This window comes from Schistocerca serialis, chromosome 9 (assembly GCF_023864345.2).
Source record: "Schistocerca serialis cubense isolate TAMUIC-IGC-003099 chromosome 9, iqSchSeri2.2, whole genome shotgun sequence".
Classification (NCBI taxonomy): Eukaryota; Metazoa; Arthropoda; class Insecta; order Orthoptera; family Acrididae; genus Schistocerca; species Schistocerca serialis.
In genome coordinates, this window is record NC_064646.1 from 384,399,758 (window position 1) to 384,426,810 (window position 27,053).

Here is a 27,053-nt window from a genome sequence, read left to right on the forward strand (position 1 = left end):
TGCAATATGTTTGCTGTCCTCGATAAGTAGGTATATCCTACAGGAAAAGATAGATAATATACACAATTATTTGCAAAACGTAAGGCCGAAACTAACTATCGCAGCTGGACCATACATGCAAAGAAATGCTACCGTATAGTATAGGAGATAACTGAAAGAAATGCGAAATTAGACGAACAGAAAAGACACTTTTGTCCAGTGACCATGTTCCTGGGTGCTTTACATGTTCCCACGTCTCGCCAAATGAGGTCAAGTAATGCACTTGGGAACGTTTAGGAACATAATCATTTTGACGGTCCAGGCGTGATGGTGTGGAGAGGCATAATGTTGTATGGACACACTGATCTCCAAATCTTTGAACACTGTTCACTCACCAGTCAACGCTATTGCGGCACCCCATCCCCGTGTGTGTCTCTTCGCGGGTTCATTTGGTCCTGACTTTACTTTTATGGATGACAATACGGGACCGCGTCGAACAGAGCAAATGTAGCAGCTCGAGGAATGAGAGGATATTCAGCGAACGAACTGTCCTGCCCGTTCCCACGACTTAAATCCCACTAAGCACGTGTGGTGTGAGTAGGGAAAATGTTTTGTGGCACATCCACATGCACCAACGAACACCCAACAGTTGTCAATTGTGCTCGTGGACAAACGAAACGCTCCACCACAAGAACTGCTCACCAACATTGTGATCACCTTGGGAATACGTTGCAGAGCATGCTTTGCCGTCCATTGTGATTACACAGTCTATTAAGAACCATGCGCAACCTTTTGTAATGCCCAGCGGTCTACCATACATTGTGGCGTCTTCGTTGTAATTATTGTCTACGAAAAAAAGAGTCATTTGCATTCGTCTCGTTATGCAGTTTTTTCAGTTACGTCTTGTACTACATTGTAGCAGTTCTTTGTATGTATGGTTGAAGTTTCATAGAGCTATGGTACTTGGCAGTGATACACGACTTGAAATCTACTTAAGTGCTTAAGTTTTGCACGCCAGTGTGCAATACGTACAAGAAAGAAACGTGAATAGTAAGAAAGGAGGATCAAAAAGTAGTAGCGATATTGATAAGGGCGTAAGACGGGGATACAGTATTTCTCGCCTACTGTTCAGCGTATATATGGAAGAACAAATAGAAGAAATAAATAAAAATTGAACAATATGATTGAAATTTAGCGTGAAACTATATCAAGGACAATATTCGCCGATTGCACTGCTCTTCTCTGTGAAAATGAAGAAGAACTGAAATTCCTGTGGAAAATAATGACTACGAGGTGCGACATAAAGTAATGAGACTGATTTTCTTTGCAAGATGTGGCAAAACTGCAGGCTTGCGTAGGCACAATATCTTTGACCCTGGTCTATAAGCTGCCTCTAGTCCAAGTGGCACATCAATGCAACTGCTCAGTCGTGAGTTGTGCTGTAATAAGTTTACACGTGTTTGTGTCTCTCGTCACGGAAATGGAACCGCATAATATTGCGCAACGGTGTGGCATTTCTTTTGCGTTAAATTGGGCGTAAACGTAACGAAAACCTTCGGTAAGCTTCAGAAGGCTTTTGGAGAGGAAGTTATGTCAGTAGCTCAAGTTTTTCATTGGCATAAAATGTTTAGTGAAGGCAGAACGAATGTTGAAGATGAAGACTGCAGTGGGCTTCTCTGATTGCAAGGGAATTGTTCATAAAGACTGGATGCCTCCTGGAAAAACAGTTAACCAATATTACTAGAAATAAATTCTAGACAGACTTCGTAAAAAGAGTTCTTCGTATCCGTGCCAACACTGCTGATAATTGGATTCTGTATCACGATAATGCGCCATCCCATACTGCTCTGTCAGTACAGCAATTTTTAGCCTCAAAACAAATTTCAGTACTGCCACAGCCACCGTATTCACCAGATATCGCTCCGTGAGACTTTTTTCTATTTCCAAGAGTCAAAACGGTTGTCAAGGGACACCAGTTTCAAACAACACAAGATGTCCAGTGTCTTGGAGCATATTACAGAAAATGAGTTCCAGAAATGTTACCATCAATGGCAGAAGCGCTGGAAAAAGTGTGTGCAATCAGAAGGGAACAACTATGAAGGAGACAACACTAAACTTGACTAAAACGGTAAGCAACTTTTTTTTCCACATCAGTCTCATTACTTTATTGTCGCACCTCGTAGTTCAGTCTATTAACGCAGCATATAGATTAAAAGTAAACCAAAGGAAAATGACGGTGATTAGAAGTAGAAGAAATAAGAATAGCGGCAAACTTGGCGCCGTAGTAGACGAAGTGATAAAATTCTTCTACCTTCGACCGAAAGAAAAAATGAAATGATCGTATGGCTTTGTTGGCCGGGATGTCAAGGTCGGATTTGGCAGCCAAGTGCAAGTCTTATTTCATTCGGCGCCACATTGAGCGACTTGCGGCAGGTGATTAGGATCAAATGATGATGAGGACAACGCAACACCCAGTCTCCGAGTGGAGAAAATCTCCCACCCAGCCAGGAATCGAATCCAGGCCCAGTGCAGAGGAGGCAGGCACGTTACCACTCAGCTAAGCAGGCGAACACCTTCGACCAAAATAACACGTGACGGAAGAAGCAAAGAGAACATACATATAAGCGGCCAAATGGCTAATGCTGCGCTGCATCAATACACCAGTTTGTGTGTGCTACGCGAATAAATGCGGAACAGAATGAAAGGGAACGGTCCCTAACTTGGAGTTCTATTGATAAAAACATAATATTTATTAAGTTATAAAATTATTAGGCCAATTGAATGAATGCAAAAACGAAAAGTCAATGGCTCCTGGATTTATAGACGTAATTTTCTGAGTTAAGTAATCTAAAAGTTCTTGTGACCGTTCGACCTCAAATCTCTGCAGACGGTAACTGTAGTGTCGATAGCTACGATGCTACGGCTTAGGTACCAGTTAAGTTGGCACTGCGACACCGACACCGATGACAGCGCCCTCTAGCCGGCGCTGGAGAGCTCTACGAGCATCGCCACAGATCCACCATTTTCATCAGGTGCAGCCAGCCAGGACACTTCGCTCAGCATAGCACCTACGTACAAAGTTATGTAATCGTTTATCACCTTGTTTTTGCATCAGTAAACCATTTTCTTGCAGTACCGACTTGTATTACCTCTTCCCGTTCCTACCCAGGCGCCGCCTCCCAGGCGGGATACAAAAGTAACGCCACAATTTCTTACTTTTATGACTAATAACTCATCGTGACTGTAGAATTATGCATTCGACCTTATAGGGAGTTCCTCGATCGACGTACTTCCTGCGCTCTATCTCTAAATACAAAAGGAAGGGAGTAAAGTAACACATTTACGTTATCTCACATTGTAAGGTGCTTGCGAAACTCTGATAAGTATCCACACTATCTGATAAAAAGTACCCCACAGATCTATATAATGTGGGATTGACCACTAGATGACATTAGAGGCGTCCCTGCAATATAAAAGGAGGCGAAGAACGTTGTGTTGTCAGTAGACAAGCAGTAACAGCAGAATAGGTCGGTCAGCACAGCTCATTGACTTCGAAAGTGGACTGGTCACTGGATGCTACTTGGGTAACAAATCCTTCAGAGAAATTTCATCTCTTCCAAAGCTGCCCAAGTATCCTGTTGGTGATGCGGTAGTAAGGTGAAAACGTGGAGGGAAGACCACGCAGACCTCATGCACTGACGGACAGGGACCGTCAACCATTGCTGAGGTTGGTGGAAAAAACCGCATGTAGTCAGCGGAAGGAATCAGTCGTGAATTCCAAAGGACTACCAGCAGTCCAGCTGGCACATTTCCTGTGAGCAGTAGTAACACAGTTCCCGTCAGAACACCAAAGTTAAGCGCTGTCGGGCTGGGCTAGCACCTGTATGGGTGACCATCCGGTCTGCCGAGTGCTGTTCGCAAGCGGGGTGCACTCAGCCAGTGTGAGGTAAGCTGAGGAGCTACTTGACTGAGAAGTAGCGGCTCCGGTCTCGGAAACAGACATACGGCTGGAAGAGCGATGTGCTGACCACATGCCTCTGCATATCTGCATACTGTGACGCCTATGCGCTGAGAATGACACGGCGGCCGGTCGATACCGTTGGGCCTTCATGGCCTGTTCTGGAGGAGTTTAGTTTTTAAATGATCGAGAAACTGATCATAAGCCACACATTTCTGCAGTCACTGTTAAGCGATCCTTGAGCTCGTTGAACAGCGACGACGCTGGGCAGTGGAGACTGGAAACGAACGATTTAGAGTGATGATTCACGTTATACCTCGTGGCAATCGGACTCAAGGGTTTTGGTTTGGAGAATGCCTGGGGAGTGTTGTTGTTGGGTTGTTTGTTATTGTTGTTTTTGGGGGAGGAGACCAGATAGCGAGGTCATCGGTCTCATCGGATTAGGGAAGGAAGGGGAAGGAAGTCGGCCGTGCTCTTTCAAAGGAGCCATCCCGGCATTTGCCTTGAGTGATTTAGGAAAATCACGGAACACCTAAATCAGGATGGCCGGACGCGGGATTGAACCGTCGTCCTCCCAAATGTGAGTCCAATGTGCCACTGCGCCACCTCGCTCGGTGGGGAGTGTTACCTGCTATCATGTGTTATGCCAAAAGTGATGTAACGACTAGGTGGTGTTACGGTATTAGAGCAGTTTTCATAAGGCGTACTTCGTGAAGTAGAAGAACAGTTCGGGGACGATGTTTGTTTACACCAGCATTGCAAAATTGCCTGGCATCACCATCTGTTTGTGAGAAAAAATCGTAAAATTAGTCTCTGAGTCCCAAATTGAACCCATTGTAACACCTTTGCGATGTCTAAAGTTACAGATATAGTTGCTCTTTGAATATCGATATCTGAACCTTACACTCATAGCGACGTAGCGCAGCAGCACTGCCGCCAAGGGAGCCCCCAGTGATCGAGAAGCTCAGTTTCGCGTCAACTGTTACGGGTGATGCGGAAGGCAACTAATAGTGGAGATGGTGACTGGCTGTCAGACGTGGGTGGCCGCTACATGGCCGCGTGCCGTGAGAAGTCCGATGAATTCACTAAATATTCCAGTGTTCGTGGACGGGATTGAGAACTTGTCAATATTGGTAGTGGGTTGTTAGCAAAGATAGTTAGAAGCAGTGATAACAAGTCGAAATAAGAGTGAACGTCACTACGTGTACGCTGGAACGTATACTGTGTCCTCCACTAGAGACGATAAAGCTTTCATTTCTATGAAGTCAGTGTCTTCTTTCGAATCCTTTTCACATCTATTAGAACTAAATGAGAGTGAAGATTTTTAATAGCAAGTGTGGCGATTTTGATAGGCCATGTACCGGTACGCACACAGTTCCATTTTTAGTTTCCAGGTGCATGTACTTTGGAAATAAGATGCCCACTCTACTCTGTGCAGCACAAACATTGGTCTGATGGCTGTCGTTTTATTAACATGGCCTATTCTAGAGAGAAACATGGGTAATTTTCAAGAATGATTGCCTATCGAAGTCGCTGGATCCAAACGATACCTAACGAACGTGCGATCAGAAACTGATCATGCGACCCTAATGGCGGGCGTTGTGATTAATAATTTTCCGTCGTTCCCTTACTTGCTCTAAATTACATACCCCCGCGAATTATTTGTGAGTTGCTAGGGAAACCCAGACGATTTATGTCGTTAGTGAGTGGGATGTCTGGTGTTCTTTACATTTCTTCGGCGAATTCTCTCACATGGAAGAATCTAATTCCATGTTTATCCAGCGTAGAAAATTCTTCTGCTTTTTGTCGCACATATGCAGTACTACCGGACGAGGAAAGAAGGGACTGTGTAGACTGGTGGTGATGCGAAGTGTGTAAAATTTCGTAAGAACAGTATCGATGCTGAAATACCGTTACAATTTCATTGTGGACAGTGCAGAAAACGAACGAGTATCAGGAAGAATACACGGTTCGACTCTTCCAAATTATCCAACCAGACCACCGTAATGGACTTTCACATGTTGACAACACCGACGACGAGTAAGGTAAGTCATCTCCTTTGCAATTACAAGTATTTTTGTAACGCTCTTTTTTTGTCGTTGCTGTAGCGACTAACGTAAACATACTCACAACCGTTCAAATAACTTACGGGTTTGCTGCCGGTTGACGTCGTCGACTACCGCCGATATGTCGACAGGAGCACACCCTGCCATTCTCAAGGCACAAATGCAAGGAGGAAGCAATATGCAAATGAGTTTATTACCTCCGTTCACAGAGGAGAAACAAGGAAGAAACCACACACAGAACAAGTACCCGCAGAGTCAACACACAGCCATAAGTAACCAGTATCAGAAATATCGATAGTGACTATTAATTAAGCAGCAAACCTGTAAGTTATTTGAACATTCAATTCGCCGGCAAAAGCTAAGGTCGCATTCTCATAGCCCCCGCCAGAGTAGCATGATCGATTTCCGATCACACGTTTGAAATGTATCGTTTGGACCCAGCGACTTCGATAGGCAATCATTCGTAGAAATTACAGAAACTTGGTTGCGATGGATGCGAATATCGGAGTAGGCATCTTACATCTTCGTGTTTACAAGGAGTCATGGAGAGCCGAATAGTAGGGGCGTACTATGACTAGGATATCTAAACGCGTTACAGATAAAGCTTCGTTTAATTCTGACGTAGAGACGAAAAGACTAGCTCGAGCTGGAGGACAGCATCAAACCAGTCGAAAGTGTGAGGACTTAAGAATGATTGGTGTCTCCTGTAAGTTGGTCATCTTGGACGCGGGTCCATTGTCCCGTGTCTAAACACAGGCGAGCTCCCGGTGGTCGCTTTGTCGGGTTGCCTCGGATACCAGCACGCAGGCACCGCTCCGGCCGGGACTTACTGGAGCGTGTCCCGGCTTTCTCCGCTCTGCGGTCCGGGCCACCGAGGAATTTCGTTCTTGCGTCTTTCGGCTGCGGCGTTTTCGTTGCCCGGCAATCTTTCTGCGTGGCATTGCTTCCGTGCCGCGAGAGGCCTGCTATAGACTAAATTTAACGGTAAGTGGCTACTGATGGGAACTGCTGGGGAAGTCGCGCTTTCTGTGGTGACTTTCCTGTCCGTCCTCTCGAAGGCGTTCTGTCCTCCAGCGACTTCTTGTTGGTCACATATCCCGGCTCCAATGGTCATTTTTCGATGGCACGTTCAACCCCATGCTTTCTTCGTTCCTTTGGTTTATATATGAAGACGAAATGTTCTCTAAGGCTCTCTTCAGTACCTTAAAACTTGTTCTCTGATCCCTTGACAAAAGTTCTACTGTCACGTCCGTTCTTCTGCTCAGTGTTTTCCCTTTCCTCGCTGATTCTGCGACGTGAAGTACTCGTATGTGGGAAACACTGATTAGAAGAAGGGACAGGATGATACCACATGTGTTAAGACGTAAGGGAACACCTTCCACTGTGCTAACGGTGTCGTAGTAGGGCTAAAAAAGTAGTGGAAGGCTTGAGATTAGAACATATTTGAGAAATTGTTGAGCACGTTGGGCCGAAGTACTTGACATGAAGAGGTCGGCACAGGACTAGAGAACTGGAAGTTCTAATTCACAACAACGACCCTGGAGTACGCATCATTCGCCCAGAATTATTTAGATCCTTGGGAAAGTTAGTCATTATAATTTTTTTCCACCTGGTGTGCAAGGTATATGAGACAGGAGACATATACTCATATTACAAAGATGGCAGGCGCTAACATGTGTGGGTACTACCGAACCGCAGTTTAATAAGTCATGCTTGCAAGATGTTGAGACAAACTGTGTACAGAAGAATGGAAAAGCTGGTATAAGCAGATCTGGGTTAAGGTTTGAGTGCTGGCGAGATTTAGGAACACCCAAGGCAATACTGATCCTACGACTTTTCTTAAAAGACAGGTTGAAGAAAGGCAGACCTACATTTATACGATTTGAAGATAGCTTTTGATAATGTTAACGGACTACGCTATTTGAAATTCTGAAGCTAGCATGGGTGAAATACAGACAATGAAAAGTTTTGTACAACCTGTACAGAAACTAGACTACACTTATAAGAGTGGAGGAAAATAATAGGATAGCCGCAGTCGAAAAAGGAGTGAGAAAGGTTTGTATCTTATCCTCGATGTTATTCATTCTATAAGTTAAGAAAGCAGTGAAGGAAACCAAGGAGAAGTTTCAAAATACATTTAAAGTTCTTCGAGAATAAATTAAAACTTGAGGTTTGCCGATGGCAGTGTAATTTTGTCACAGATGGCGAAAGATTTGGAAGAACAGTTGAACAGAATAAATTGCGTCTTTTGTGTACATTAACTTTCATTGTGTCTTACCTGCAGCAGACCATTTTTCCCAATGTAACCGTGAGGTATATATTTGCGAATGTTCAAAATTTTCATCATACGCAAGTGCTGCAAACTATTGGGCATCACTATGAAAATATTAGCAAGTCAATGTAGCAATACAGAGCAGCTCATTACCACCATAATACACGGAATGCATAAAATGAATCCAAAGTATGTTTTCAAAGTGGGTACATATTATTGTATAAATCTTGCATCATAAATAGTTAAAAATCACTTAGAGCGTGACCATATAAAGAAAAATTTTCCGTCCGCCAGAAAAAAATTCACGTGTGAAAGGGTTACTATGATCATCAACAACAGTGAAATAGGGATTCTCGAGTGTAATCGAATTTAATCAGGCGATGCTCAGTGAATTCGATTAGGAAATGAGAAATTAGAATTAGCAGATGAGTTTTGCTATTTGGGCAGGAAACTAAGTGATAATGGCCGAAATAGAGGTGACATAATAATGAGAAATTAAGAGTTAGTAAATCTTCTCTAGTGGTATTTGTCTGGAGTGTAGCCTTATACGAAAGTGAATTATGGACGGTAAACAATTCAGACAAGAAGGGAACAGAAGCTATCGAAGTGTGATGTTACAGAATAAAGTTGAAAATTAGATCGATAGGTCGAATAAGGAATGAGGAGATACTAATATGAATTTTGGAAAAAAGATATTTATGACATGAACCATGAACCATGGACCTTGCCGTTGGTGGGGAGGCTTGCGTGCCTCAGCGATACAGATGGCCGTACCGTAGGTGCAACCACAACGGAGGGGTATCTGTTGAGAGGCCAGACAAACGTGTGGTTCCTGAAGAGGGACAGCAGCCTTTTCAGTAGTTGCAGGGGCAACAGTCTGGATGATTGACTGATCTGGCCTTGTAACATTAACCAAAACGGCCTTGCTGTGCTGGTACTGCGAACGGCTGAAAGCAAGGGGAAACTACAGCCCCAATTTTTCACGAGGGCATGCAGCTTTACTGTATGATTAAATGATGATGGCGTCCTCTTGGGTAAAATATTCCGGAGGTAAAATAGTCCCCCATTCGGATATCCGGGCGGGGACTACTCAAGAGGACGTCGTTATCAGGAGAAAGAAAACTGGCGTTCTACGGATCGGAGCGTGGAATGTCAGATCCCTTAATCGGGCTGGTAGGTTAGAAAATTTAAAAATGGAAATGGATAGGTTAAAGTTAGATATAGTAGGAATTAGTGAAGTTCGGTAGCAGCAGGAAGAAGACTTTTGGTCAGGTGATACAGGGTTATAAATACAAAATCAAATAGGGGTAATGCAGGAGAAGGTTTAATAATGAATAAAAAAATAGGAGTGCGGGTAAGCTACTACAAACAGCATAGTGAACGCATTATTGTGGCCAAGATAGACACAAGGCCCACGCCTACTACAGTAGTACAAGTTTATATGCCAACTAGCTCTGCAGATGATGAAGAAATTGATGAAATGTATGATGAGATAACAGAAATTATTCAGATAGTGAAGGGAGACGAAAATTTAATAGCCATGTGTGACTGGAATTCGTCAGTAGGAAAAGGGAGAGAAGGAAACATAGTAGGTGAATATGGATTGGGGGGAAGAAATGAAAGAGGAAGCCGTCTGGTAGAATTTTGCACTGAGCATAACTTAATCATAGCTAACACTTGGTTCAAGAATCATAAAAGAAGGTTGTATACATGGAAGAATCCTGGAGATACTAAAAGGTATCAGATCGATTATATAACGGTAAGACAGAGATTTAGGAACCAGGTTTTAAATTGTAAGACATTTCCAGGGGCAGATGTGGACTCTGACCACAATCTATTGTTATGAACTGTATAAAACTGAAGAAACTACAAAAAGGTGCTAATTTAAGGAGATGGGACCTGGATAAACTGACTAAACCAGAGGTTGTAGAGAGTTTCAGAGGGAGCATAAAGGAACAATTGACAGGAAAGGGGGAAATAAATACAGTAGAAGAAGAATGGGTAGCTCTGAGGGATGAAGTAGTGAAGGCAGCAGACGTTCAAGTAGGTAAAAAGACGAGGGCTAGTAGAAATCCTTGGGTAACAGAAGAGATACTGAATTTAATTGATGAAAGGAGAAAATACAAAAATGCAGCAAGTGAAGCAGGCAAAAAGGAATACAAACGTCTCAAAAATGAGATCGACAGGAAGTGCAAAATGGGTAAGCAGGGATGGCTAGAGGACAAATGTAAGGATGTAGAGGCTTATCTCACTAGGGGTAAGACAGATACTGCCTACAGGAAAGTTAAAGAGACCTTTGGAGAGAAGAGAACCACTTGTATTAATATCAAGAGCTCAGATGGAAACCCAGTTCTAAGCAAAGAAGGGAAGGAGGAAAGGTAGAAGGAGTATATAGAGGGTCTATACAAGGGCGATGTACTTGAGGACAATATTATGGAAATGGAAGAGGATGTAGATGAAGACGAAATGGGAGATAAGATACTGCGTGAATAGTTTGACAGAGCTTTGAAAGACCTGAGTCGAAACAAGACCCCGGGAGTAGACAACATTCCATTAGAACTACTGACAGCCTTGGGAGAGCCAGTCATGACAAAACTCTACCATCTGGTGAGCAAGATGTATGAGACAGGCGAAATACCCTCAGACTTCAAGAAGAATATAATAATTCCAATCCCAAAGAAAGCAGGTGTTGACACATGTGAAAATTATCGAACTATCAGTTTAATGAGTCACAGCTGCAAAATACTAACACGAATTCTTTACAGACGAATGTAAAAACTGGTAGAAGCGGACCTCGGGGAAGATCAGTTTGGATTCCGTAGAAATATTGGAACACGTGAGGCATTACTAACCTTACGACTTATCTTAGAAGAAAAATTAAGAAAAGGCAAACCTACGTTCCTAGCAGTTGTAGACTTAGAGAAAGCTTTTGACAGTGTTAACTGGAATACTCTCTTTCAAATTCTGAAGGTGGCAGGGGTAAAATACAGGGAGCGAGAGGCTATTTACAGTTTGTGCAGAGACCAGATGGCAGATATAAGAGTCGAGGGGCATGAAAGGGAAGCAGTGGTTGGGAAGGGAGTGAGACATGGTTGTAGCCTCTCCCCAATGCTATTCAATCTGTATATTGAGCAGCAGTAACGGAAACAAAAGAAAAATTCCGAGTAGGTATTAAAATCCATGGAGAAGAAATAAAATCTTTGAGGTTCGCCGATGACATTGTAATTCTGTCAGAGACAGTAAAGGACTTGGAAGAGCAGTTGAACGGAATGGACAGAGTCTTGAAAGGAGGATATAAGATGAACATCAACAAAAGCAAAACGAGGATAATGGAATGTAGTCAAATTAAATCGGGTGATGCTGAGGGAATTAGATTAGGAAATGAGACACTTAAAGTAGTAAAGGAGTTTTGCTATTTAGGGAGTAAAATAACTGATGATGGTCGAAGTAGAGAGGGTATAAAATGTAGACTGGCAATGGCAAGGAAAGCGTTTCTGAAGAAGAGAAATTTGTTAACATCGAGTATAGATTTAAGTGTCAGGAAGTCGTTTCTGAAAGTATTTGTATGGAGTGTAGCCATGTATGGAAGTGAAACATGGACGATAAATAGTTTAGACAAGAAGAGAATAGAAGCTTTCGAAATGTGGTGCTACAGAAGAATGCTAAAGATTAGATGGATGGATCACATAACTAATGAGGAGGTATTGAATAGTATTGGGGAGAAGAGGAGTTTGTGGCACAACTTGACAAAAAGAAGGTACCGGTTGGTAGGACATGTTTTGAGGCATCAAGGGATCACAAATTTAGCGTTGGAGGGCAGCTTGGAAGCTAAAAATCGTAGAGGGAGACCAAGAGATGAATACACTAAACATATTCAGAAGGATGTTGGTTGCAGTAAGTACTGGGAGATGAAGAAGCTTGCACAGGATAGAGTAGAATGGAGAGCTGCATCAAACCAGTCTCAGGACTGAAGACCACAACAACAACAACATGACATAACTTTAGTACAAGAAGGGATCGATTGATTCGACACATTCTGTGGCATCAGATAATTGGCAGTTTGGTAATAGAACGGAATGTTGGGGGTTACAACTTTAGAAAGAGACTAAGACATGGGAAGCAGGTTTAAGTGGAAGTTTGTTGCGGTAGGAAAGGGCTGAAAAAGCTTGCACATGGTAGATTAGCGTGGAGAGCAGCATCAAGCCAGTCTTCGGACTGACGACCAGAACAATAACACAGTGACTTTGTCTTTCATTATCTTCTCCGCGTGAATCGACGCCCACGTTCACAGGGGGTGCAAAACTGTCTTCAGCAGTTTATGTTACCAACGAAAGACTGATGACGCAACCAAAGGCGGTCCTTCTCAACCGGTAAATACGCACTCTGTTGTTACTTTGCTTCCCAAGTGATTCGCACGTAGGAAAGTAATTCGGCCACTACATTGCTTTACACAGATACAAAAAATCAGTTCTTCCTATTTTTACAGAGGGTATGAAGATATTAACTGCTCGATCTGCAGTGGCTGAGGAACAGCAGCAGAACGGTTTGTGTAAGAAAGATACGACCGCGAGCTACGAAGAAAAAGGCCGCCCATCTCTCCCAAGAGTCGGGCTTCCTGACTTTCAGGGAAAAGAGAACTCCTTTGTGTCGCAGTTTCCATATTTGCCCCTTCTTGTTAACATCTCCTTTTCCTTTAAGTTCCAACGTCTTTTATTCTCATTTTTCACGATATACATCTCTTTCTGCAGCACCGTGAACGCGTTTCACTCACAACCTTGGTCCTAAAATGAGAAGATTCAGAAAGCGAAATAGAAAGTTTCTTAGCTTACAAGAAACAATAACAATGTTACAGATTTAAGATTACGAAAAGGACAATTTGCTACTAGGGTTTTCCACATTAACTATAAATTTTGCTATTACACTACTTTTTGTAATATCACTCCTTTGTTGAGACTCTGGGGTCCTATTCGTCGATGCATATCTAATTAAACTGACTAAACGCGTGTTGCCAATTAATCTAAAATAATCTTTACATTCTCATTGTTTTACTACATCGTCAACCAAATTCCTTCGGGAAATTGTACAAACGCCATAAATGTGCGCCGCAGAAATAAAAATCAAAACACTAAGTGTAAGAAAGTCTATTCCGGTCAATATAAAATTAAAAGATGTTTCTGAGCACGTCTACTCTCCAATCAAAGGTCTAAGTCTGTCCTTAACTACAGTACAATGCTGGTACAACAGGTCTGGGGAACTTAACATTTTGTTTTGTTAGCCTTGAGGTTTCGGTGTCTGGCTTACATGGGACGATTTTTTCCACCGTGTACAAACTCTAGAGAATGATCTAAGAGAGGATACGGAACAAAAATGATCTAATGAACTTCTGTCCGGAAATGCACGGTTTCCATGCTACAGACCATTTATTCGATCAAACTTTGTTACGGAAATTGCGGTCTAATACACGCTATACCATACAGCCTCAGTTACAGTAAGCATCGTTTCCTCCTAGAGGGTGGTACTGTTCCTCATATGTCATGCCCTAGCGCCCTCTCTTGCCTTAGTAATTGGTAGTCTAATTTGGTTCTCTTGCTGACTCACCTTGTAGTCGATGTGATAAAGCGTTGTACACAATGGTTCCGTATTCGAATCGAGAGCCTGTCAATATGGTGTTTCCTTACGGAAAGGTAAATGGCGACGAGCGGCGAGCAGCAAGGTTGTTTCAGGAGACCTATCTCCGCTGACAACTACCACAACATTCAATGTTTGCAACAGTGTTTCGCCGTTTGTCTGAGACAGTGTCGTTCAAGGAAGCATGAAATCATGAAGGACGTATCCGAAATGTTCGGAAACCAAACTTGGAGGAAAATGTAATTAACATTGTGTAAGGCGACCGCTGTATCAATACCAGGCAGATGGCCCGCCAGAACAGAGTAAGCCAGACGGCCGTGTGTAACGTCCTCCATGACAACTACTACTTCGCTTACCACTCACAGGGTGTGCAGGGCTTCCTAGAGTCAGACTTGCCTCATCGGGGGCAGTTTTGTCACTGGTTTCTTCACCAGGCAAACACTCTTCCGGTATTTGTGTCATCCATCCTATTCACAGATGAGGCCACTTTTAAGCGGAGTGGTATCTTCAACTTTCATAACAGTCATCTGTGGGATAGCATGGTATGGTGGCAGCATCGGTGCAGCCGGAATATGTGGGCTGGGGTAATTGTTGAACGTATTTTGAACCAGTCTTCCTTACACCTCACCTTACAGGCCGGAACTATCGGCGTTTCTTGCGCGTGACTTGCATGAAACGACATCAGTAAGGGACAGTGTACTCGATTTCTCACTTGAATGCTTGACTTCTTGTGTTAAACCTTTAATAGCGGTGGGAAATAATGAAAATCAATTCTTTCATTGCTCGTGGTAGTAGTTGCCTAGTTAACCAGCAACTGGTACCGGGTGACATTTTAGCCGCCCTCACGCTGAATTCCTGATGCGCTGCTGTATCCGTGGCGTATTGCGTTGCCTCCACAGCTTGTACAATGTGAGCCCAAGAGTCTCTGCATCACCCACTGCGGCTTAATAAGAGCTGCCAAATACACCCATTAATAAAAATCTAATCCGCTTAGGTCCGGATAAGCTATACACGAGGGAATTAGTTCACCTCTTTCTACGGAATCTATTGTGTAGAAGTCGACAGGCATAAGAAACAATGAAATGAGGAGCTGGCCCGTAGTGAATAAATTGGATGTTTCGTAACTCTCAAACCGGCCCATCCTCTAGCACGTCACCTAAAGTATCCTCGAAGTAAGTACTCTAAGTTTGTCCATTGATAGTACATGAAAAAACATGAAGGACTAAGAGATAATGCCATGCGTAACCAAGATGTTCGTTTGAACATTTCACATAAGAAAGACTCTCAGGTGGTACGCTTATTCACTGAAGAACCAAAGAAACTGGTACACCAGCCAAATATCGTGTAGCGAGCACGTAGAAGTGCCACAACACGACGTGGCTTGGAGTCGACTAATGTCTGAAGTATTGCTGGAGGGAACTGACACCATGAATCCCGCAGGGCTGTCCATAAGTCCGTAAGAGTACCAGGGGCCGAGACCTCTTCTGAAAAATCATTGAAAGATATCCCAGACATGCTCAATAATGTTCATGTTGTGAGGAGTTTGGCGCCAGCGGAAGTGTTAGAACACAGAAGAGCGTTCATGAAGCCACTTTTTAGCAATTCTGGACGTGAGGGGCGTCACATTGTCCTGCTGGAATTGCCAAAGTCCGGCGTAATGCACAATAGACATGAATAGATGCAGGTTGCTTACGTACGTGTCACCTATCAGAATCGTACCTAGACGTACCAAGGAAGGGTCCCGTATCATTCCAACTGCACACGCCCCACACCATTACAGAGCCTTCACCAGCTTTAACAGTCCCCTGCTGACATTCAGGTCTATGGATTCATGGGGTTGTCGCCACACCCGTACACGTTCATCGGTTCAATACAATTCGAAACGAGACTCGTCCAACCAGGCAACGTGTTTCAAGTCATCGACAGTCCAATGTCGGTGTTGACGGACCCAGACGAGGCGTCAACCGTTATGTTGTGCAGTCAGCATAGGTACACGAGTGGGCCATTGGCTTCGAAAGTTCATGTCGATGATGTTTCGTTGAATGATTCGCACTGTGACACTTTTTGATGACCCAGCATTGAAATCTGCAGTAATTTGAGGGTTGCTCTTCCATCACGCTGAATGATTGTCTTCAGTTGTCGTTGGTCCCGTTCTTGCAGGGTCTTTTTCCAGCCACAACGTTGTCGAAGATTTAATGTTTTACCGGACTCTTGATATTAACGGTACTCTCGTGAAACGGTCGTAAGGGAAAATCCCCACTTCATTGCTACCTCGGAGATGCTGTGTCCCATCGCTCAAGCGCCGACTATAATACCACGTTCAAACTTACTTAAATCTTCATAACCTACCACTGCAGCAGCAGTAACCGATCTCACAACTGCGGCAGACACTTTCTATTTTATATAGGCGTTGCCAAGCGCAGCGCCGTATTCTGCCTGTTTAGATACCTCTGTATTTGAATACGCATGCCTATACCAGTTTCTTTGGCGCTTCAGTATATGTGCTATACATGTCTGTTTCCCAACAGAAATATATTACGCTAAACAGTAAAAAACTGATATAGCGTGAAAATAAAGCACTTCCTTGTCTGTATAGCATATTTTCTTTTTCTATGTGCAGAGATTATGACCTCAGTAACTGAGAGACTCTTATGTTACAAGCTATATTTTCCAAAAATTTTTCGTCCTTAGGAGTAGTCCATATTGGGCCAGGACAAGTGTTGCCACCACACGAATAAAGGTCTGCTAATTAGATTCATTGTGATACAGATCCTAAGCAGTCATTCTAATTATTTTTTGTGACCATAATGCCATCGAAACGAAGAATTGGAGAGGGCGGTCGAAATACTAAAAGCCTTTTCTCAAAATTATTTCACTGATATTGTGATTCCTCCTTTAAATCGTTCTACGAACGTCAAAATGACGGGCATCAAAGTAAGTGTCCACGAGCAACTGAAATCGCTCGACAGAGCAAAGGCCAAAGGATCTGATGAGACACCAAAACTATTCGACACAGAACATGCTTCTTCTACTAGCACCGCATTGCAGGTCGTAGGGGGAGTGAAGCGTTCCTGGTGAGAGGAAACAAGAACAAATGATTCTCGTTTTCTAAAAGGATCGTCGGACAGACGCACAGAACTACAGGCCTGCATCACTGACGTCGATCTGTTATAGAATTTTGGAACGTGTTTCCTTCTTCTTTCAGTAAATTTGTCTTCAGACAGATATCAAATGTACGACCTCCATATATCTATGACCTGAGCACTCTCCCTCATTTCCTTGTAACTTCTTTCTCTCATCACATCTTCTAGCATCCGAAATCTTCTTCTTCGCCTCCCTCTTTTTCCTTCTACTCTTCCCTCCTTGATTATCTGTAGTAGACAATTCCTTCGTAATATATGTCCATCTAAGATGTTTTCCTCTTCTGTAACATCCTTACGAAGTTCCTCTCCTCTCCTACCGTGTACAACCCCTCATTTGTCGTTTGTCGATCCATTTCACTTTTTACGTTCTCCTCCACGGCCACGTTTCATAACTTTCTAAATATTTTTGTTCTTTCTGTCTGACTGTCCACATTTCAGAACAACAAGGCACCACGCTCCACACACTACATTTGATGAACTTCTTCCTAAGTATAAGGGGGGTGCTTATGGCTGTCAGCAAATGTTTCACTCTACCGAAAGCTCTCTTTCCCATGGAGATTCTGCGACAGACTTCCTGTGTACAACTTCAGCTGGAAGCTATCAAGCTTTCCAAATACAGGAATGACTGAACCCGTTCTAATACCATTCCATCTAGTGATATATTAACTGAATCATCTTCTCTTCCGATTCTCATCACTTAAATCTTGCCAATGTTCAGATTTATTCCAAAGTCTTTAGCCACTGTAACAATATTCTCCATCGTTACCTGGAGCTCCTCCTCCATTTCTGCAGCACTGTCTATATCACCACAACTCTGTGGAAGATCGTACATTCTCTACGTGTTTTGCGAAGTTTGTTTTATTAGTTGTGCTGAATATTATTCTTGTAAATATGTTGTCAAGTTACAAATGCTATTTGTTACTTAACAAAGAGAATACGCATGGAATGTTAACATTTTGTAAGTAGACACACTGTCCTAGTCAAGGAAAAATATTGTCAAACAGTATAATAAATTATAAACGCATTATCGCTGGGCGTGCGAGCGCACCAAAAAAAGTAGCAGTTTGGGGTCGCGAAGAGACGATTGGTGTCGTTGGTTGTGGGTATTCGCCGGTGTGGCTATGCAAAAGTGCGGAGATAAAAATTCTGTTTCCGAAGTGCGGAGCAGTGAAAACTGAAATGGCTGATTTGGCGGATGTTTAATATGCGCAAGCTATGGCATTTATTGGTCACAGTACAAATGCAGCAAGAGTAATTCACATAGCATCAAGAGTACTGTGGGGCCCTTGTTATTGGCTATGGTATGGCAAGAAGATCAACCTCAGCCCTATTTTACCGCTGAACGAAGCCACTCGACACACCAACGGCATCATAAAGAGAAGTAAGATCTGGACTTTTTATAACTAGAAGTGTAATAGGCTGATCCTCGTAGTTGGAATTTTATTGCTTAAATAACATTGTTTTTGTGTACATTGTAACGTAAGTCATTATCCAAGTAATATCCATCCTATCCCTTTGTATGAACCGAGTTAATCAGAAAATGAACTGAAAATGAAGTGAACATTAATTCATTAGATTATCGAAACATAATTTTTCCAACTTTTAGACAATTACGTAATATTGAAATCTTTGGCTGGACTACGAATAATGTCAGAAACAGAATGATGCAAAAGCCAGTATTAATTAATTTGCTAAAAATACAGTAACTTTCATAATAAAAATTAGTACTAAAACTTTACGTAACTTGGACACTGAATTTCACTGTCAAAGCACAGTTTCTAATTTATAGCTTGTGGCATAATTTATAACTTTTGTTACAAAGAAATATTAGAGTAATTGCTAGGTAAATGACAGTTCCTACCAATGAGTAAATTCAAACAATCTTTCTCTTGCTACAATTACGGTTGTTAGTATTACGGTGAGTAACGTAACAAAAAGTTTCTGTCCACAACCAGTATATAATCTTACTTTAACTGATCTTTGAAAATTAATATAATATGATGTATGTGTTTGCTATTTGATTATTATTTGGCTACTGTGACATGTGTGGTGTGAAGTACTTGAAATTGTGCGACAGGTACTTTTCCCACATCATGAAGCCAATAACTATTGCTTACGATTATAAGGTTCAGTTTCAATAAACTATTCTTGTTCCGGTGAGAAACTGGGGACCGCTGGTTATTTTCATTGCTGAAAGCTTTGAAAACCTTTTTCAAATTTTCCACTAACTAGTGTTAATTAAAAACTAATTTACGTAATAAAAATATATAAAGTTAACCGAACTTTGTTTCTAATCGTCATTACTAAAGTACTGAGCAGTAGTGATTCGGTTATAACTTAATCTACTTCTCTCAGTTTTACATTATTCTTCGGAGTAGAGGCCTTTTTCTCGCAGATTAGGTTCAAAAATGGCTCTAAGCACCATGGGACTGAACATCTGACGTCATCAGTCCCCTAGACTTAGAATTACTTAAACCTAACTAACCTAAGGACATCACACATATCCACGCCCAAGGTAGGATTCGAACCTGCGACCGTAGCAGCAGCGCGGTTCCGGACTGAAGCGCCTAGAACCGCTCGGCCACAGCGGCCAGCACAGATTAGGGACTTTAAGTACACAGCTATATAGAGTATCCTAATTAGCCGGAGAGGTGGGTAGGTTATATCATCAGCGTGCTTGATAGTTTTTATTCTTTCTCCTCCCACTAATAGTCTTTTCGGTTTTTCTAAGGCCTTAATGATTAGCTTTCCGGCGAATATGTTGAAACGTTCCAGTGACATACACCAACTCCGTCTTACACAACTTCGAATCCCGACCTCTTCAGTTTCATCTTATTCTCTTCGAACTAACACTTTCTGTCCCATATAGATTTGCTTCATCAGCCTTCTATCCTTCCGGTCTAAATCAGTGTCTTCCATAATCTTCAACAGCTTACACCAGTCAGGTCTGTCATTTCCCTCTTTACTTCCAAAAAGTTCTCTGCCGTCATCTTCAGAGACACAATTTCATGTCCGAACCCTCTTCCTTTTTGTAAATCCTAACTAATCTTCTCCTATATTCTCCTCTATTTTCCTTCATATTTTTCTCAGCACTATTCTGGTCACAGCCTTGGTAACATGTCATACAAAACTTATTGTCCTGTAATCTTTATATTGATTGGCGTTGCATTTCCTTCGTGAGGGAGCAATTATGGTCTTAAGGATATCTTCAATCCAGATACCTGTGTCACACATTCTGTTGATCAGATTTGTTATTTAAGTTATAGCATCATTCACTAGGGTCTTTAGCCCCTCATATGGTATTTGATCACAGTCCACCACTTTCCTTTCCTTAAGATTCTGATTCGCTTTCTCCACCTTCCATTTTTCTTTTGTTGGATCCCAGCGATTTTCATCACATTCTTTTTCATCCTCTAAGACTAACCCTCCATGCTCATCCGTAGAATCATATAGATATTCTACGTATGCCTTGTGTGCGTTTTACGCTAGCGTGTTATGGCATTACTGGAGACCAAAAATCTCCTCCGTGGGTATCAACATGTTCTGAAAAAAAAAAAAAATGGTTCAAATGGCTCTGAGCACTATGGGACTCAACTGCTGAGGTCATTAGTCCCCTAGAACTTAGAACTAGTTAAACCTAACTAACCTAAGGACATAGCAAACATCCATGCCCGAGGCAGGATTCGAACCTGCGACCGTAGCGGTCTTGCGGTTCCAGACTGCAGCGCCTTTAACCGCACGGCCACTTCGGCCTGCTGAAAACAACTTACTTTACTTTACATGTGGCAAGGGCCTTATCTACCATACGCCTGCTCTATGAGCCTCTTCCACTTCTGCCTGTCCAATACGCTGTTTATCCAGTTGCTGTTGCTGTTCATCCTAGTTGTGTCCTCCAGAATTTTATCCCGCCATCTGATTCTGGGTCTCCCACTTCCTCTCGTTCCATCTATTGTTCTGCTGACTGCCATTCTAGGTAGTCTATTCTCTGTCATTCTTGCTATATGGCCTGCCCAATTCAACCTTCTCCTCTTGAGCACTTCGACGATGTTATAGTGTTTGTACAGCCCTCTTAATTCTTCATTTTTTCTTATTCTCCATTCCATGCTATTTTCGTCGTATACAGGTCCAAACACTTTCCTTAGTACTTTTCTTTCGAATATTAACAGTTTTTCTTCATCTTTCTTTCTAAATATTAATGTTTCACATCCATATAACATCCCAGGTATAATGGTCAATTGATATAAGTGGATTTTGAAGTTACTGCTAAGTGATCTTTTTCTTAGAATTTTGATGAAACTAAAAAGTGTCTTGTTTGGAGTTGATAAACGGGCATCTATTTCTATATCTGTTCTGTTGTTATTACTAAAAAGACTTCCTAGGTACATGAAGTGGTCAACGGTCTTGAAATTGAATCCATCTACAGTCAGAGGTGCACCTTTTCTAGTTTTCTTACTTGTGGGCAAGGTATTCTGTCTTTTCTTCATTAACATGTAATCCTGTTTTCTCAGCAATTTTGTAATAATTTTGCATCATTCTGATTAATTCTCTTTTGGAACTACTTATTAGTGCTACATCATATGCATAGGCAAGTCTTGTAATGTTCACGTCCTATAGCTGGATCCCTTGTGGACTGGTTTTAGAAAATTCTCTACGACCTTTTCTAGGACAAGGCTAAATAAAATAGGCGAAATGGCATCCCCTTGTCTCAGTCCAGTGTACACCTTAAAATCTTCAGTTTCTCCTACCGGTGTCTTTATGCAACATAAAGTTTCATCTATACACATTTTAATTAATCTGATTGATTTTGATGGTATTTTAAATTCTGAAAACAACGGTCTTCTGAAATCCTGCACGCTGGTTTCGTCCAGGAGACCTAGAAAATAGTTGACACCGGCGCCAAGGTTGATCCCGTGCGTATTGACTTCAGGAATACGTTCTATACAGTTCCGCACTGCTGCCTAATAAACAAAATAAGAGCGTACGGAATATCAAATCAGCTGTGTGATTAGACTGAAGAGTTTCTAGCAAACAGAACATAGTAAGTCATTCTCAGTGGAGAGTAATCTTTAGACGTGAAAGTAGCATCGGGCGTACAGAGTGTTATAGGACCATTATTTTTCAAATTATATTTAAATAACCTTGTACAGAACTTTAGAAATTCAGTAAACCATTTCCGCGAATTATACTGTTGCATATAGAGAAGTTTTAACGCTTCAAAATTGTACCGAAATAGGAGGAAATGCATAGGGCCGTTTCACTAAGAATTGATCTTCGGATCTGGTCTTGTTACAAAGTAATAGGTCACTTTAGGAAATATGCAGCCTCCTAGTATCAAAAGAATTAATGGCAGCAAGGAACTACTCAATAAGCCACTTTAAAACTCGTTAACTCAAATGTTGCCATTAGATGTTTTGACATTTGGAGGCTGCAAAAATTCTAAACTGACAGTTTACTTTGTACCAAGGACATATCTGAAGAAGGGTTGTTTAACTATCCAAATCCGACCAAATTAAAAAATAATTACGATTTCTAAATAGAACTCTGCTATTCAGTGATCGCAGTTCTCCTTAGGACATAAAAAAGTACAATATATCTTTATTATGTCGTTACCAGTTTCGAGACGATCAGCTTCAATCTCAAATGCTGACCATCGTATGTTGCGCTAAACAACAACAGTAATATGCACCCATTCATGTAAGTTGTTGTCTCCGGGAAGTCAGACTCTGCATGAGTGTGGTAGAGATTCCGAAGGGTTCCAGGTATGTAACCACGAATGACACAATACCTCAATTATTTTGGAAAAAAAATAATGCCTATTCTGGATTTGTGACGCCGAACAATTTATTTGGTTGCTGTAAATTACAAATATTGCGTTTTTGAACCGATGATGATGAGCATTTCATACCCGAGGAGGATTTATTTCATATTCAACTACAAGTGATAACAGGCTCGATAACCACCATTAAATTGGAGTAAATTGTGCAATTATATTTGTTTCTAAAACTTGTTACCATTCACAGGAAAAAAATTACCGTAGCAACAGTAAATGATTAAGAAGCATGACTTGACTTTGAAGGAACTGCTTTCAGCTCCTCTGCTGGTCGAAGTTGTGCCTTCTTTTGGCTTTCCTAATCCAGAGAATGTATCGGCAGTTGCGAATATCAGATACATTCGGCTGTATATTAGAACAACGACAATGTAAATTTGTCTCTCTTGATCCATCATGGACAGTGGACGTCCCCTGTTTCAGTAATTGTCAATATCAATGAAATTCTCCAACAGCCGTGTAACTAAGGTGTTATTTTATTTTATTTGGACGGCAACAGTTTCGGCATTCCACTATGCCATCTTCGGGCCCCCTATGGATCTCTCAAATTAAACGTTATTGCCATACAGTGCCATATGTCCCTTGATTTCATGAATTCAAACCGTTTCACAACTGCTTCATTCGGAGAGCTGCAGAGGGGTGGCAGGGGGAGGGGGGGGGATGGGTCGAAGAAGGAAGTACCCAAAAAGTTAGCATAGTTTTGAGGTATCTCGGATTGTGCATGAGAAAGGTAAAACGAGCTTTGTCCGCAAATCAAAAACACTCATCTCCCTCATGGAACAAGTAAGAGAGCGATAGCCCTTTTATACAGTTCATTGTGTTAGTCTTCGCACGTGGGAAAAAAATCACGTCTGGAAATTCGGCGCAATAGCATGGGGAGCCGTACGTAGAAGAAAGACAAGCGTTTTCTGAATCAACTGCCACACCTCTACAGAACATCCATAAATTAGTCGACGTTCATCCGTGTCACTCGTGTGACAATGGGGTCAAAGTGGCGAATCTGTCATGTTAATGGCATGTAGACGACTTTGTGTCACGTATTTCCCATTAACAACCAGATACCAGGTCGCACAAGCGTTCATGTCGAGGAGGACATGGTGCTCAGAAAGCTAGACCGCTACTGCTTCGGCTGTACGTATACAAATCATTGACACAAACTTCCGTACGTCGTCGTCCTTGTGTCACAACCTGCTCTCGTACGTTATGTATGTTCCCGTCCAGGAAGAACACACTTATTTGAAATCGAGGGCCTAGTGTTGGAGAATACATACGAAATAGAAATGTCTGTGTTATTAAGAAGTGTGATATCATTTTCGTTTGGAAATGCTTGAAATATAGCCGAAGATGGTTCATATTCACAGCTGCGAGTACATTTCCAGTGTTTCTTGACGACTGTAGTTGCTTCGCATGTCCGAAGGAACATTATATTATACTCCTTAACAATACAGGCAACGCTGTGTCGTATTTACAAAATCTCTTTTGAAAGAAAACCAAGATGATTCCTAAACAAAATAAAAAAATTCTTCCAATCTTTGGTACGTCTAAAACGGAAGTAATTACTGAAGGATCACGTAGTCTTACTCTGGGTAGTCGTCGGTTTCGAGACACAGGTCGTTGGCCACCAAGTTGCACGACTGCGGCTCCGGGTCGTTGTCGGCCGTCTCCAGGCGGTGCTGCGGCCTAGCGGGCGAAGGCCGAAACGTCGTCGGTATCTGTTGCTGGTGCTGCTCTCCTGTGGCGGGCGTCGGAGGCAGGTCGTGCGGCGCGGGCGGAGGCGGCGGCGGCGTCAGAGGCCGATGCATCTTTGGCGGCGGCGGAGGTGGTGGTTGGAAGTCTGCCATGGAGCACGAAATCATTATAACAGCTGTGTCGGCAAAACGGCATATCTCATTTGCTACCGATATGCACACTGTATGCGTGGCACATGCATAAATGCATTCTAACAGATAACATCCAGACCTACTATAAAAATGTGTGTGTGTGTGTGTGTGTGTGTGTGTGTGTGTGTTCCACATCTCCTCCTAAACCAACGGACCCATTTCAACCAAACTTGGTACACACATCCCTTACTATCAAGCAACAATGGCTGTGGAGATGAAGAACCACCTGCCTGTCACACTTCAGGAGATATGGCGTCACACACAATGAGCTGCACGGAAAACTGCCGTTTAAATGTATTACTTCTCTGCTAGCATCTCTACTTGCGACAAATTTTGCAGACAGTATCGACATATGCCGTTAAATGCCCCTACAAAATTATATCATGGTACCACATATAGCTCATGAGATATGACGTTATTAAGACAGTGATGTGCGAGAAGCTGCCGCATTTTGCTCGCCGTTTAAATTTATTACTTCAGTGCTACTGACTCTATTCGCATCTTACTTCTTCGTCAGTATCCACATATGTCGCTGAATGTATCTTCACAAATATATCATTGTATAACACATAGTTCAAGAGATATGACGTGATAAACGCTGAGATGCGTGAACAAATTCCGCTTTATGCGTGAAGTTTTGATGCATTTATTCTTTATTACTGAAACGGTCTTACAGTCGAATCAGCTTAAGGAAATCCCAGATACCTGTCAGCGCATTCGACAGCTTTCAACTGTAAAGAGCACACGGATGTGGGCCAGAGCAGTCGCTATCTATAGGCCTGTGAAGAGGCGTTGTCATAGAGACGTTTAGAAACTCATGTTGTAGGCAGGCGAAGCAAATGAGCCCAGCGTACAGAAATTGTCTGGGATAATACACTAAAAAAAACAGCTGATTTTTGTATTCACTTTTAATAGAAAATTGGCAAAATTTATACTCGGCAATGCTGGGTTTGTCAGCTAGTAATGAATAAAAAACATCATGGGTAAATGGCTAAAACTATTTACGACGCAGTGGAATTCGCAGCTAAGAAATTGAATTTCTTGTGATCCATGACGTTCAACCGTGCAACTCAGACACACACAGAGTTAGCCACGTGCTACAGCCATTATTTATTTATTTATTTTGTCATTGTGTAGGCTTTCTCGGAAAAGTCAGCATCTGTGTGCGTGTGAGTGAGTGTGTGTGTGTGTTCTCTACTGATGTATTTTTTCCTTTCGGCTGTTAAACACACATTATTAATATTACTATTATTATTGTTAATATTATTATTATTATTATTATTTAGTACTCTGTGATAGGCACGTTTCGTGTCATTGTGAAGAGTGCACTTTGCATATTCACTCGACACCGACGCCTAGAGCCTAAATGTTACAGTTTATCACGATTTATTTTTTATAGTATTAGTCTATGTTACTCTTGATGGTAATGTCCACGACGTAGGAAGGTTACTTATTTTATTTATATTGACATTACATTGCGAATGATAAAACACTGGCTGACATATATACACTGAAGGGTAAAAGAATTTGGTACACCTGCCTATCTCATGTAGGTCCTCTGCGAGCACGCAGAAGGGCAGCAACACGACTTGGCATGGATTCGACTAATGTTTGCAGTCGTGCTGGAGGGAATTGACAGTAGGAATCCTGGCAGCGCTGTCCATAAATCCGTAAGAGTACGAGGGTGTGGGAACTTCCTCTGAACAGCACATTGCAAGGTGTCCCAGATATGCTCAATATTGTTCATGTCTGGGAAGCTGGCCCGCGGAAGGGTTTAACCTCAGAAGAGTGTTTCTGGAGCCACTGTGTAGTAATTCTGCACGTGTAGGGTGTCGCAATGTGCTGCTGGAATTCCTCAAGTCCGTCGGAATGCACAATGATCCATGAATGGATATAGGTCATCAGACAGGGTGCTTATGTACGTGTCACCTGTCAGAGTCGTATCTAGACGTACCAGGGGTCCACTACAACTGCACACGCCTCACACCATTACAGAGCCTCCACCAGTTTGAACAATACCCTGCTGTAATGTAGGGCCATGGATTCCTGCGGTTGTCTCCATACCCGTATAGGTCCTTCTGCTCGATACAATTTGAAGCGAGACTCGTCCGTCCAGGCAACATGTTTCCAGTCATCAACACAGAACACCCATAGAACAGCTATAATATCCATATGATGGAGAAACTAAACCAACAAATATGTAAAAGTAAAATGGAATGAACATGCCACATGTACATAAGACCTTGCACAACAACACAGAAGAACGCAACACACAGCCGGCCGCGGTGGTCTCGCGGTTC

The 27,053-nt window shown here is 42.3% G+C and overlaps 1 protein-coding gene across 1 annotated transcript in view; it reads right to left on the reverse strand.

The window, feature by feature from the left end:
• The window catches only part of LOC126419629 (uncharacterized), a 182,520-nt gene that overhangs the window by 41,868 nt on the left and 113,599 nt on the right, over window positions 1-27,053 (reverse strand). The window contains exon 7 of the mRNA XM_050086817.1: window positions 24,455-24,605. Within this exon, the coding sequence (XP_049942774.1) occupies window positions 24,455-24,605 (151 nt within the window). The remainder of the gene's footprint in view (window positions 1-24,454; window positions 24,606-27,053) is intronic.